The 14,867-nt window shown below is 19.4% G+C and overlaps 1 protein-coding gene across 1 annotated transcript in view; it reads right to left on the bottom strand.

Annotated features, from left to right (window-relative positions):
• Nucleotides 1–14,867, bottom strand: part of LOC129612506 (probable serine/threonine-protein kinase DDB_G0282963) — a 74,483-nt gene that overhangs the window by 37,691 nt on the left and 21,925 nt on the right. Inside the window, exons 8-10 of the mRNA XM_055526149.1 lie at nucleotides 12,405–13,150; nucleotides 12,189–12,329; nucleotides 797–1,718 (exon numbers count right to left, since the gene is read on the bottom strand). Coding sequence (XP_055382124.1) covers nucleotides 797–1,718; nucleotides 12,189–12,329; nucleotides 12,405–13,150 — 1,809 coding nt within the window. The remainder of the gene's footprint in view (nucleotides 1–796; nucleotides 1,719–12,188; nucleotides 12,330–12,404; nucleotides 13,151–14,867) is intronic.

Below are 14,867 nucleotides of genomic sequence, written 5' to 3'. Positions count from 1 at the left end.
AAAATTTTCGTTTTTAAATAAATTTTAAACTAAATAATATCCTTTTAATTATTTTTAAGTTTTATATAATTGTCGCATAAAAATCTATATAAATAGCTAAAAATATTATGCGTTTAAAATTGGATTTTTGCGTTTTTATAATTAATATTTTTTTTTCTTACTACACAATTAATACACAAAAATTTGGTAATTTTCATAATATTTTTTAGTTTAATTAATTTTAGTTATTAAAAATTAATTTAATTAATTTTAGTACATAATGCAATACAAAAAATTTTTATTAGTTTAATTAGTTATGCATTCATTTTTAAGAAAAAAAAAAACAATAAGCATAAATGATAATTTGTAATAATGTTATTTTAAATAAAAATTTTATTTGAAATGACAATCATTATTGTTATTAAATATAAGTTATTTTCATTGAACAAACATTGAACTTAAATATAAGTAATTAATTAATTAATAATTTAATTTACAATTCTTTCGTTATTTTAGAATTTTCATTCTTATTATCTACATTCATATATATATGTATATATTGTAAAATGTAATAAGTAAATGTTTGTTTATGTTTGTGAATTTATAAATGTAATGTTGTATGTATAGGTAAATTTAATTAATGTAATTTTTATATTGTATATAAAACGCTTTACACTCTTCAATTTTTATTTACATAAATATATACTTATATATATATATAAAAGTACTAAATTTAAAATATATAATATAGAAAAAAAATAAACACAAGAAAAACAAAATCGAGAAACAAAAAAAAAATAATAATAATAAAACTTACCCTTCATTTAATTTTCGACGTCTTGCTACTGCACTATTTTTAATAATTGATGAAATTTCTCTACCACCACTACTTTCACCATCAGATGTTGATGATGTTGCAGTAACAGAACCAGTTGCACCATCTGTATTTGATGCAGCAGCAGCTGCAGCAACAACAGCTGCATCATTCTCTGGATTACTTCTATCTAAACCGCTTAGATTTTTAACTAAACTCATTGTATCAGAATGTTGTAATGAATATGATGATGATGAATTTTGTAATTGTGATGCTGATAATTCAGTTGAAGATGATGGTGTTATTGTTCCTTTTACCGATTCCTGTTGATTATTCATTTGTTGTTTTACTAATGCTGTTGTTGATGAGGTTGATGAAGTTGGTGATTGAGATTTTATTGCAATTTTTGAAAATTGTTGTTGATTTTGATATTGATTATTTGGTGAATGATGTTGTTGTAAAATATTACTATGTGAATGTTGAAGTGGTTGTAACTGTTGTTGCTGTTTATACATATTTTCTTTTGAAACACTACGTAATAATTTTGCTAAATTTTTTTGTGGATCAACACCATCTTCATCATCATCGTCATCACTTGATGATGATGGTGTATGTGATTTATTATATTGATAATGTTGATGATGTTGAAATAGAAATGGTTCAGCTGTTGATGCTGATTTTCTTAAATTTGATACAGTTGCATGTTTTGATTTACGAAGACGATTCTTTAATTCAGCATTTAAATCGAATGGCATAAAACCAACAGAACCAGATTTTGATTTTAATATACTTTTACGTGGTTGTGGTTGAGGTGGTTCAATACCACCAATTAGATTGGTTGTTGTTGTTGTTGTCGTTGGAGGCGGTGAATGTAAAGGTGGTGGTGAATGAATTAATCCAGTTGTAAATGGTATTCTAGGAGTATCTGAAATTGAATTTTTTATGGTGGTTTTTTTGTTTTTTTTTTTTCAGTGTATTTTTTTTTTATTCCAAAAAACATTAGAGAAAAAAACTTTAAGTTACATGCATAGTTTTTTTTTTGAACTTTAAAAAATTCGGAATCATTAGAAATTTTTTTTTATTTTTTATTTTGTTTTACTAAACATTAAATGTCAAGAAATTTAGAATTTTCGAAAAATGATTTTTATTCTTATTAGTTGGCGTTATCACTGAGAAAAATTAAAATTACAAATCAATATGCTACCTATGGTTTTAAGCAAATAAATAATATTTGTTATTGTTTTAAAAAGTAAAGCTCAATATTCAAGTAAGCCTTCATCTCAATATTCTAATTCAAAAGCCATTGTTATCAAATACTGCAATTACCTGATAACGATTGTTTCAAATTTTAAATTTATTGGATACAATTTGAAATGCTAAGTTTAATAACAATAATATATGAACAGGAGCTTCGTCTAAATTTAATAAGTCACAAAATAGACATTTTCAATAATGTAGACATGCAGTTAAACTCAAATCTTAGTAAAAATTAATCGTACACTTACATTTGAAGATTTTCTAATTTCTTTATATTAAAATCTAAATTAGAACTGAAGTTTTGAAAATCCCCTTTATTATTCGCATACTTGGTAAAGTTCGATAGGAAATCAAATCAAAAACTATTAATTTGTGATCATCTTATTTGTTTGAGATTAGGGGTTCTGATTTGCAACAAGTCTTAAGTATTAACTGCAACTATTAAAAAGCTTTATATTTAACAACATTTCTCATTTTGTAGTTTCTTCAATTTTAAATATTTTCAATTCTAAAATTTTTCTCAGTGATTCTTTAAAATTAAGTATTTTTTAAACAGCAATTTTTACGTTATTGTTAATATAATTTAGAAATAAACTTTAGAATAAGAGAAAATTAATTATAAATTAACATTAAAAATTAATTTATTGAAAAATAATGTAGGTGGATATAAAATTATAAAATAAAAAACACATTTTAATCATGCATAAAGAGATTTTGAAAATTAAAATAAAAAATTTTTTTTTATAAAATATTGAAAAAAAACATTTATGTAATATGTAGAAAGTGATGTAATTTAAGAATATTTTTCTACATTAAGTACTAAAATATTAGTAAGTAATTATAAAATGCTTAAGAAATATTTGAAAAATAATTCATTTCGTATTTTTTTTTTTGTAATTCGTAAAGCATTTAATACATAATAAGAGATTGTTAATAAAAACAAACAAAATTTTTATTTGAAATTTTATGAAAGAAATAGAAATTTACATAAATTTAAAAATAAAAAAAGAAGTCTGTTATTATAAAACAAAAAAAAAAACATTTAATAATAATGAAAAAAATGTGCGAATCAGTAATTTTTTTTTTCTATAAAAATAAAAAAATTAAAAATTATGTAAAGTATTAATTATAAATAATAAAATTGATGGCCTTCTTCAATTATCATACGCTCAGTTTTCAAATTTTTTGAAGATTTTTAAAAAGCACAATGTACAGAAAATGAAAATAAAAGCGCTATTTAAAGAATATAAAAAATAAATTAATTTTATAATATATATATATAAATAATTTCTTCTTTGAATTGTTAAAATATTTATAATAACATAAAATAAGTTTAATGAAATAAAACAACATGCATTTTGATTTTATTTTTGTAATTTAATTTCATAATTTATTTAATTTACTTTATTTTTTATTTTAAATTTCGTTTTAAATAATTTATTTTAAAAATTATCGGATTAATTGTAATTTTTTTATATTATATTTATTTTATAAATTCACATTATATTTGAAATTTTTATTGAATATTTTTAAAATTTATAGAAAATTTTTATTTTTTATTTATTTAATTAATTTATTTATTAAATTCATTTCATAATGATAAAATCTATTTTTGATCATTACGAATGTCATAATCATTACAAAATTTATTTTTTTTTTTTTATTTTTTACATTACAATAGTAATTTTAATTACGTAATAAGAATTGAAAATAATTATAATTTTGTTTTTTTTTTGTACACTTTAAAAATTTTTAGTTTTAAAAAATTTTTTCTGTATATATTTAATAAATAAATTGGAAAAGCACTTTTTATAATGTACTAGGAATAAAAAAACAAAATATGTGTTAAATTTAATTAAATTTACTAAAATTTTAAATTAAATATTTTTAATGTCTTTTTCTAATTTAGATCGTAAAATTGTATTTTATTAACTGAAAAATTATTCGTCTAAATTACAAAATTCATTTTAATTAGAAGTGTTGTAAAAGAGGAAAATTAAAAATAACCGAGACATTATGACGCAATCATTACAATTTTATTTTGTTTGATTAAATTTGAATTGAAGGATTTTGATTAAAATATAAAAAAAAAAAAAATTTAGTATGCCAAAAATAATTTGTAGACTACACGCATGAACGGATAAACAATAAAAAAAAATTAAATCATTCGAAATAATTTATTAATAGTTAAAGAGATGCAATTTATTAAATATAAATTGTAGTGTTAATTTTTTATATTAAATTTGAAATTATTTAAAATAAATATATAAAATAAAGTTAGAAACGTTTCTTTCGTAATTTTTCTAATTTAATTAATTTTAATATATTATAATTGAATGGATTTAACACAATCGAAACAAAAGGTCAGTTTTATATAGTTTTATAAGAATATTTTAATTTCATTTGAATAAATTTAAATTAATTTTGAAGAAAAAGTCAAAATTAATTTCTTTATTAAATTAGGTTTTCTTTGACATAATTATTTATCAATTTTTTAAATTTTCGTTTGTATATCGTTCGTATGTTTCGTTTGAAATTCCAAAGTATCGCTTTTTACTTAATTTTTTTTAATAATATTTTACTTTTATTAAATAAATGATATTTGTAAAGAATACAACACAAATAATATAGCATTTTATTTTTGATATATAATATTATTTTTAAATTTCAAATTAAAATGATTATTAAAATTTAAATGCAATAAAAATGCATATATTGAATATGAGACGAATTAAACAAACATAAATTTTTTAAAGAAATTAAATACTTTTGTTTTTTTTTTTTAAATTAATTTATGATTTTTTATTACTTTTTTTTTTCTATTCTGAATCAATTATAATAATTTGAATTAATTTCGCTTATTAATATTTGTTTAAAATAATTTTGCTTTTCTTTTAAATGCAATTTAATTTATGTGTTCAAAATTTATTTTATTATAATATTTTTTAAGCAATTCTTTTAATTAATTATAAATTCGTTTCTAAAATTTTAAAATTAATATTGGAACGAACTATAAAGAGTTCTTGATTTTGTTTTTTAATTTATTTTTTTATCTATTTAAATTCTAATGTAATATTTTCTTTTTTGTTAATAATTAATTTTATTTATATATATATATAATATGAATACATAATATAAACAATATTGAAGCACGAACATAATTTTTTTGATGAATATTAAATTTAATAAATTTTTATATTTAATTTTATATTTTTTTACACATATTATAATATTGAAATATTTTTTTAATAAATTTTTTTTTTAAATAACAAAAGGTTTGGCGAAAAAAAAAAACAAAAATGATAAATTTAAATATATATAAAACTAATCAACCAATAAAAAAAAAATATTAATAACTAATAAGTTCTTATAATATAATTATTTTTACTAATTGTAATGATCAATAATTAAATTTTAATTACATAGAATATAATAATTAAATAATTATATATACATACGCATTTCGAAATAATTTAATTATTTTTTTTTTTAATAAAAATAATTAATTAAATTTTTAAATGATAAATAATACTATATTTTCAATGATTTTTAAGCGATTTTAGATTTAATATTACTAAAAAGAAAATTTGATCTAACAATTGAATTTGTTGTTCAGCAAGTAATATTGTTGTAATTTTTGAGAACAACTTATTTAGTTCAAAGAATTAAGTTTTCTAATTAAAATCATTTAAATTCTTAGAGTATGTAATTATCATATAAAAAAATTGTTGTTTATTAAACATTGACTACTTCTCATTAATTTTAGAAAATATTCATTTATTCAAAATTTTGCATTTTTCGAAATCATCTTATTTTATTTTCATTGAACTTAATTTTACAATATAAGAATTAATATACATCAATTATAATTTGTTAATACTAAAGTTATTTTATAAATTTTGTAAAATTATATTGAAATTTTCGATGAACGAAAATTTTCAATTGAATATGCAAAATTCTAATAATTTTTCATTCATTAACCATAATAAATTAGGTAAAAAATTTGTTAAAAAATTAAAATAAAAGAAATTTTTAATTGTTGAAATTAAAATTTAAAATGTTTTTATAAATTTTGAAATTTAATAATTGATCTAATGATAAGTCATTAATGACAGCAAATTATTATAAACATGAATTTCAGAACGCAAGATTGTCAAATTTTGGCAAAATATCATTGCGAATATAGTATTAAAAATCAATTTTGTATATGTATATATATATATAAATAAGAAAACCAGAAATACTTTTTGTAAGACAAATAAAACAAAAAAAAAAAAAAGAAAATTGAATAAAGTTTTTAAGTAAATTGTTTTTATAAATCTACAAATATTTTATCAAATTCTTTTGATGCATTTAATAAATCTTCTTTTGTAATATTTAAATCTTCATATCGTTCTATAAAAAAATTATTTTTTCTTAATATCGTATTACTATCAAGAGTCATGGCACGTTTTTTAATTTTTTTCAAAATAGATTTATTAGTGCATTCATTAATTGAATTTTTAATACCATTAATATTAGTAATATTATTGGTATTATATAAAATTTTATTATTATCATTGATATTTGTATTACTGTCATCTATATTATTTGTAAGATCATTAATATAATTTGTTGTAGTAACAACAGTCATACAACGATTTTGTCTAGCAAGTTCACGTCGACGTCTCTGACCTGATAGAACTGATGACGGTGATGATAATTTTATAACATCTACATCATTTATTATTGTTGTTGTTGTTGTTGTTGTTGTTGGTGTCATTGGTACAGCTGTTCTAAATGTTTTTAATGTTTTATCTATAGTTTTATTAATTTTTGATTTTTCTTCATATAAATTACTAGAATTATTTATTTCAGTTTCATTTAATAATATCTTAGAATTTGTATCAGATATTGGTGAATTTAATGTTAAATCAATAGAATTATCAAAACCATATTTCTTTAATGTTAAATCATCTTTTGGTGTTGAAATTGCCATTTGTATAACTTGACATACATCAGGAATTTGACTATTATTATAACAAATTGATGATTGTATTGGTGATAGCAGCATACCATTTTGTGATAGTTGTGTTGATGTCATTAATTCTGGTAATGATGTTGGTCCAATATTTTTATTCTGCTCAATTGAATTTTGTTTAGAATATTTTGATGTTGCTGTTAAATATTTTGTATTACCATTTTCAAATTTATTCAAATTATTTTTATTTATACTCATATTATTTGTATTTGAAACACCAAAATATTTCATATTAACAACAGCTTTATTAACTTGTTTAGTTTTTGTAACAACTTTTGCAAATTTCTTACGTAATTCAGCTATATGAACTGGATTATTACTGATGTCATCTGTATTTGTATCATTACAATTATTTTCTTTACCAGAATCGGAATTAAGATTTTCAATTTCATCTTCATCATTTTCGAAATGTATTTTATTATTAATTTTAGTGTTTGTAGAATCTAAATGATTTTGAGTTTTAATTGATTTAGTTTTATTATTTATTGTATCCATTTTATTATCATGATTATTTAAAATTTTAATTTGATTATTTGATTCTCTATTGTTTTCCAATGAAATAAATCGTGATTTTATTTTACCAATTGTTCGTGTTGGTGCTAAACTAGATATATCAATGTTTTCTGTTTTTGTTTTTGGTGTTGCCGTTATTGGTGTTGTTACAGTTGTGATTTTATTGCTGCTACAATTTTCTTCATTATTTTTCTTGTTATTAAATGTGTTATTATTATTGTTATCACTGAAAAATTTCGGAATTGATAATCTACCAACATCTTTTTTAATTCTTTTATTGGATTGTAAATTTTTTCCTTCAGCTGGAGAATTTTCATTTTCAATATTTCGTTTTACTATTGGATCAACAAAATTTGTTAAACTTGAAAATCGTGTTGGACTTGAATGATTTGAACTAAAAGATGATGATGAATTATGTTGATTATATGATTTTTGTTGTTGGGACATATTAGAGAAAATTTTAAACCTTTCAGATATTGGTAACGCTGTTGGCTCTGCAATTTGTTTGTTATTTTATTTTTAATTTGTTTAAGTTTTGTATTTTGTATCATTGTTTTATTTATAATTTTTTATTTTATTTTAATTTTAAAGTTGAAATTTAATATCAAATTTAATAAAATATATTTATAATTACAAAATAATATAAATTAACATTTTAATATATTGTATTTGAATAAACATATACATATGTATAATATTATTTTATAAATATATTGTGCATTTCGAGTGCATTTTAATGCAGTAATGATTGTTGTTGTTTTGTTTATAAATTTGTTTTCAATTTAGATTGGTTTTTTAATTTTTTATTTTAAATTTTACAATTGTACGAATTAATTTTTCAAAAACATAAATTTTATAATGTTTCATATTTTGTTGTTTGTATTTAAAAATGATGTGCGAAGGCGAATCAAAATGTTTAATGTGATTGATTGGTAATTGTTGAACATGGTTTTATGTAATTTAATTAAATTTGTTTTTTTTTTCAAAGTTAAATGCAATTGCAGTAATAGTATCGAAAATAATAGTGATATAGTAGTAGTAGTTGAAGTAGTTATAGGCAATTTTGCAAAAGAAAAAAAAAAATAAAAGTAAATAATAGAATTAGAAATATTAGAAATATAAAAGAAAAAAAAATAATTAATTTTGATTTTAAAACAAATAAGTTCAGTAATGAAAAAATTAAAGGTACAATTAATAAAAATGTGATATTAAAATGATGAAAATAAAGTAATTATGGTTTTTATCGATTGATTTTATATGAATGTTTTGTGATTGTAGAAATTCTGTAAGAAAATGCACCAATTTCCAACACCATAAAAACTTCTTTCAATGCATACTGTTTCTAACTCATGTGACATAACAAAAGAAGTAACCAAAAAAAAAAATATAATATAAAAATGATAAGCACATCAATAAAACAAAATAAAAAAGAAAAGTGACAACGGTAAGACGAAAATGAATAAAATGAGTGCAAAATATTATTTTGAGTGCTTTTTTTTTAAATATTCTTAAATATTTGAGTGTTAATGCAATTAAATTATAATATTTAACACAGAGTATGAGTTAAAATAAATTATAATTTAAAATTTTCATTATATATGAATATGATTATTTAGAAATTTTAGATTATAATGTAATTATGTGTTTAAAAAAAAAAAAAAATTATTAAATGTGTTTTCATGAACTCATTTGAAATTTCTATTATTATTATAGCATTAGAATCAATATGATTACGATTTAAATAAAGCTCTTTCAATCAGGAATAATCTTTAAAAATTTTAAAGAATTCAATCTATAAATAAAAAAACTATTAAATAACACGGGTTTCTGATAAAAATAGTTTAATTAACTTAAAATGTTTATGCTATATTCTTTAGATATAGTAAAAAACGATCATAAATAATGAAAATATTGCGAACTTAAAAACTGATAAGCGAGAATATTTTGAAATTCCTATTTCATTTAATTGCTGTTGAAATTTTATATTTATTTTATTATTGCACGTACTTTTATTTAACAAAAGTTGTGCTTATAATAGAATAAGCAATCGCTTTTGTAAAGCTACAAAAATTTGTTACAAACTTTATTTTAAATCGTATCATATCAATTTTAACTTTTCCATTGTAATCCCTTCTGCTAAGCTTTCTTCGAAAAAGTTTTCAATAACTTATCATTTTAACAATTAATATTTGATATACATAATATTATTATTAATTTTTGTGTTTGATGGTTTTCAATTATGTAAACATAATACTATTATTAATTAATATTATTAAGTATATATAAGATCTAGATATTTTCTTTTACAAAATTATTATTATTTATTTACATTTTATTGGGTAATATAAGTATCCATTAGCTTTCCATTATAATAACAAAGTGTAACTTAATATACTAAAGTTTTAAATTTCAGAATTGTTTCTTTGAAAAATTTCTACGATATAGCTTTTTACAAAAAACCGATAAAGAATTATAAAAAATTGCAAACTTTAAAAGTAATTTACAAAAAAACAAAAAATTTATTGTAAAAGTAAAACTTGTTATTTTGTAACAATTAATTATTTAATTAATACCTATATTAAATTACATATTATGTACATAATATTATTATAATTATGAGATTCTTATTACTATATTGTTACAATCTTTTAAATTCAATATTTAAAATTATTATTTTCTTAAATCTAATTTTATGCTAAGAGTATTGAATATTTAATTTTTAAGTTATCAATAAATCAATATATTACGTTGAATAACATAAAAACAGCAAAAATTTATTAATAATAAATTTAATAAAAGAATTAAGAAGATATTATTGTTGTTTTTTAAATTTTAAAGAAATTATGAAATTAATTTTTTTTAGAAGATGAAATATTTTAAAGATACCACATGCAAAATTTTAGTATTTTATTTGAATGAAGAATAATCAGAACAAAATTTATTTTGAAATTTTTATAATAAAGTTATTTATTATTTTATGAAAAAAAAAAAAAACATTTAAAAAATACACACACTTTTCTTAAAATAGAAAATGAAAAATAAAATAAATTTCTATAATTGAACTCGTCAAGCAAAATAAATATTTTATTCTTTTAAATTTTAAAATTTACAAATATATTCCGAACATATTTTAACCCAATTTTTGAATTTATATAGAATTTAAATACGAATATATATATGAAAAATATTTATATACATAAATAATATAAGTGCATATTTATTTGTTTTTAAATTTTAGGTATATATTTTACATGCCAAACATAATGCATTTTAATTATTCATATTAACATTGTTAATATGCTGAAAGGGTCTTTAAAATAAAAAAATTTAAATTTACAAAATAAAATAATTTAAATAATTGAACGATAGAAAATAATAACAATTTTATATGGCACTGGTTAGACTGACACACATTCGAGACGACTATCAGTTCCGAAAATATTTTATTTTTAATTAATTTACTAAAATCTTAATTAATTATGCTTCAAATGTTATTAAATCAAATTCTTTTCAATTATTTTATTTAGCTAAAGTGTAATTAGTATACATTTAAATTTTAATTATAAAATTAATAATTATAAATTGTTTTAAAAAATATAATTAATATAAATTAAATTATAATATGTAATTATATCAAATAATAAATAAGTTAATTATAAATTGTGTTCGATATTAAAATTTTTTCTTTTATTAAATTCATATTTAAATAATATAAATGTTTTTTTAACTATTTCTAAAATTGAACATGCTTGCTTAAAATATTAGGCATAACATATTATGTATATATATAATATTATAATAAATAGGAATAAAAGCTACGCAATACAATACAATTAAAAAATTAAAATAAAAAAATATACAATAAATTAAAAACACACCAAACACAGCAGGAAATTATTTTCTTTTAAATTTTCCATTTATCTTAATTGATTAATAATTTATATAAAATGATTACAATGATTTATAAAATATTATTTCTTTTGAATTTAAAAAAAAAAAAAAAAAACTATTAAAAATTTTGTAATAAACATATAATGTAAAAACACATGCATAAATTATATATGCAAAAATATTATTTTAAATGAAAATTCCAATTTATAAATAGAAATATTAAAATTTGAAATAACACGAAGGAAAACACATAAATAATATTTTTTTTTTTTATGGAATACACTTTAAACTTATAACTAGTAAGCATACGTACATATTAATTGAAAATATGGAATATTTATTATTAAGTAAATAGCAATTTAATTGAAAATTTCAAAAAGTTTATAATAATAATTGATTTTAATTCAAATTTATAATTAAAATTATTTGATATTCTAAATTCTAAACAAATCTTATAGTATGTAATTGGTATAATTTTCAAAAGAGATTCCATATTTTCAAATATGTATGCATTTATATGGTAAAAACATGCGAACACGACCATTAAACATTGAATTGATTATAATATTATTAAGTTCCAGAATGGTAATCAAATCAGAACAGTTTTCGTTTCAATATAATAGATAATATCAAAGTTTTTGATCATGTTTGCATGTAAATTAAACCAATTTGTACGATGCGATGAAATTTCTTGACATTATTATTGAAACTTACCAAAATCTTCATCATTTGGATCTTGTGTTGTTGTTGCCGTAGTTGACGTTAGTGATATACTCGTAGTTCCATAATCATTATTTAGATCAGTATTTAAAGAAACTGGTCCAGATGAAGGTTGAGAACCAAATTTTTGTGATACTAAAAATTTAAAATAAAAAAAATTAGTTATTTCAAAACAAATTCAATTATCGTAAATATAAACTTTAATATTACCTCTTCTATTTATTGGTGATGTTCGATTATCATCATTGAAAGTTTTTAATGATTTTTGTTCACCTAATTGTTGAAACATACTTGCTTTTGCCTTAACACTAATATTTTGATTAGAATCACTATGATCTAAATTAGTATTTGCTCCTTGATCCATCATTATTGTTTTTAAATCATTACAATGATATGATAATGAAGAATCTGGTGTTATATCTATATTATGTTGGAGATTATGTTGTTGTTGTTGTTGTAGCATACTACTATTATCACTTTGTAATATTGATTGTGTTGATAATGCCGAAATAGATGAAGAAATTTCTGTGTTACCAATATTATCAAAATTTAATGTTTTTTCATTTATTTTTAATTGCTGTTGATCTGGTGATTCTAATAATAAATCAGATGCTTTACCAGTTTGTAAACCGCTATCACTACTTAAAGATGTACAATTGTTATCACAAGTATTACTGCCACCAATACCACCACTACTTATTCCACTCTCAATATTACTAATGCCAGATGTACAAATACCACTGCCACCACCAACACCACTAGCTCTATTAGTTCCTTCTAATGAAATTGGTGATGTTGATTCTATATGCAAGAATAATGAATCTTCCACAGCATGAACACGTGGTGATGATAAACTACGTGTCGAAAATGTTTTATAATCTGTAGTACTAAGCGGTATCGGTCGTTGTATTGAATCTAATGAGCGAGGTTCTAAATTCCGTAAAGTATATTGTAAACTAAAAAAAAAAAAAAATTAAAAAATAATAAATTAAAATTAATTTAATGACACAATAGTATTTTTAAATGATTACATTCATTACAATAACAAAGTCAACATTTTAGTAACCAAATTATTTTGATAAATTTATTTAAGAGTAAAAATTCATTGAATTATACAAGTTGAACTAAATTGAATTGATGGAAAAAACATAATGATTAGAGCTTTGGTAGCCACAATATTGCAGTTGAACTTTAAAATTCCAATATAAAATATAAAGTGCAAGTAGAGAAAAAGGGTAAAAATAAATTATTCGACCACAGTAGAAAATTTCCGTATGCAATTTTTAGTTTATACTTTTACATTTTGCATAGAGTAATAGATACTCGTATATACTTACTAAAATTTAATTACATAGTTCAATAGCAGTTATTCATTTTCTATATTATGGTCAATATACTGATTACCGTTGTATTGAAAAAAATAAATTATTTTTGGATATTGGAAATGAAATAGAAAAAAAAAATTGCAAAATTGTAAATAAAAAATGAACTTTAATTGGATCAAATCCAAAGTAAAAACCACAATGAAAATTTTCTATTTATGGTCTATATTTGCAATTTTCAATATCAGAAGAGCAATAAAAGAAAATAACATTTTTTTTCAATTATTGTACAACAAAATAAAATAAACAGTGGTGGATTTTTCAATTTATACTTATAATTACATTGTATACGGGAAATGTTTTCAAAGAAAATAAATTTCTATATAATTATTTGAAGTAACAAAAATTATGGTTATAAATTACAATTTTATTACATTCTTTTTTTAATTATTTACGGTAAAAAAATTTTAAACTTAACACCATATTGTAACATTTAAAACAAAAATTTTATTTAATCAACTTGAACACTTCCAAACCTAACAACTTAATTTTAATTCAATAATTTAAACTGTTCCTCACAAGGGCTTATTAATGTTTTACTAAGAATTTGAATATGTGCTAGCTAAACCTTATTTGTTACATACTAAATCTTTCTTTTATATTCTTATTAATAAAAAAGAATGCAATTTAAAATTTCATATATAAACGAAAGTTGCCATATTGAATAAAATTTCTCAGAGAAAATTTTATTATGACATTGCGATATTTGGAATTTTAGTCACCTGTTAATATTCTGAATACAAATTGACAAAAAAGCTTCGAAAATTATTAGATGTTAAGAGGCTCTTCTAGAAATTTGAAAATTTTGTAAATATTGCATTTTAAAAGAAACTATACACAATTTATAAATAACATATAATTTAATCTTCTAAATTTAGAACGCGTTGCACTTAAATTACTCAATTTCAAAAAAAGAGCACAATTAATTTTCATAATGCATTTAAAAATCATTAATAAAATTATAATATGGAAAAATTTTAATTTTCTTATGAGATGTGATGCCAAATTTTTTTTGCTTTCAATGTCAACGTCCTATATATGTACATGCTTATATATTTTGAGGAATTTTTCTTAATTAAGAATAAAATTTAATTGTAAAATACCACAAATAACTTGTCAAATTGTAAATATTATTATAAAATTAACTCAATGCCCTTATTTCAAAAAAAATAAATCATTCTATAAATAACTTTCTGTCAATTTTTGAATAACATAACCGAACATTTTGAAATTATTGTATGTATAAACTCTTGTATAAATGTCATTAAAATAGAATTTGCTCATATATGTT

Source organism: Condylostylus longicornis, unplaced genomic scaffold, assembly GCF_029603195.1.
Source record: "Condylostylus longicornis isolate FDR11 unplaced genomic scaffold, ASM2960319v2 ptg000074l, whole genome shotgun sequence".
Taxonomy (NCBI): Eukaryota; Metazoa; Arthropoda; class Insecta; order Diptera; family Dolichopodidae; genus Condylostylus; species Condylostylus longicornis.
This window is presented reverse-complemented; position numbering and strand designations above follow the sequence as displayed.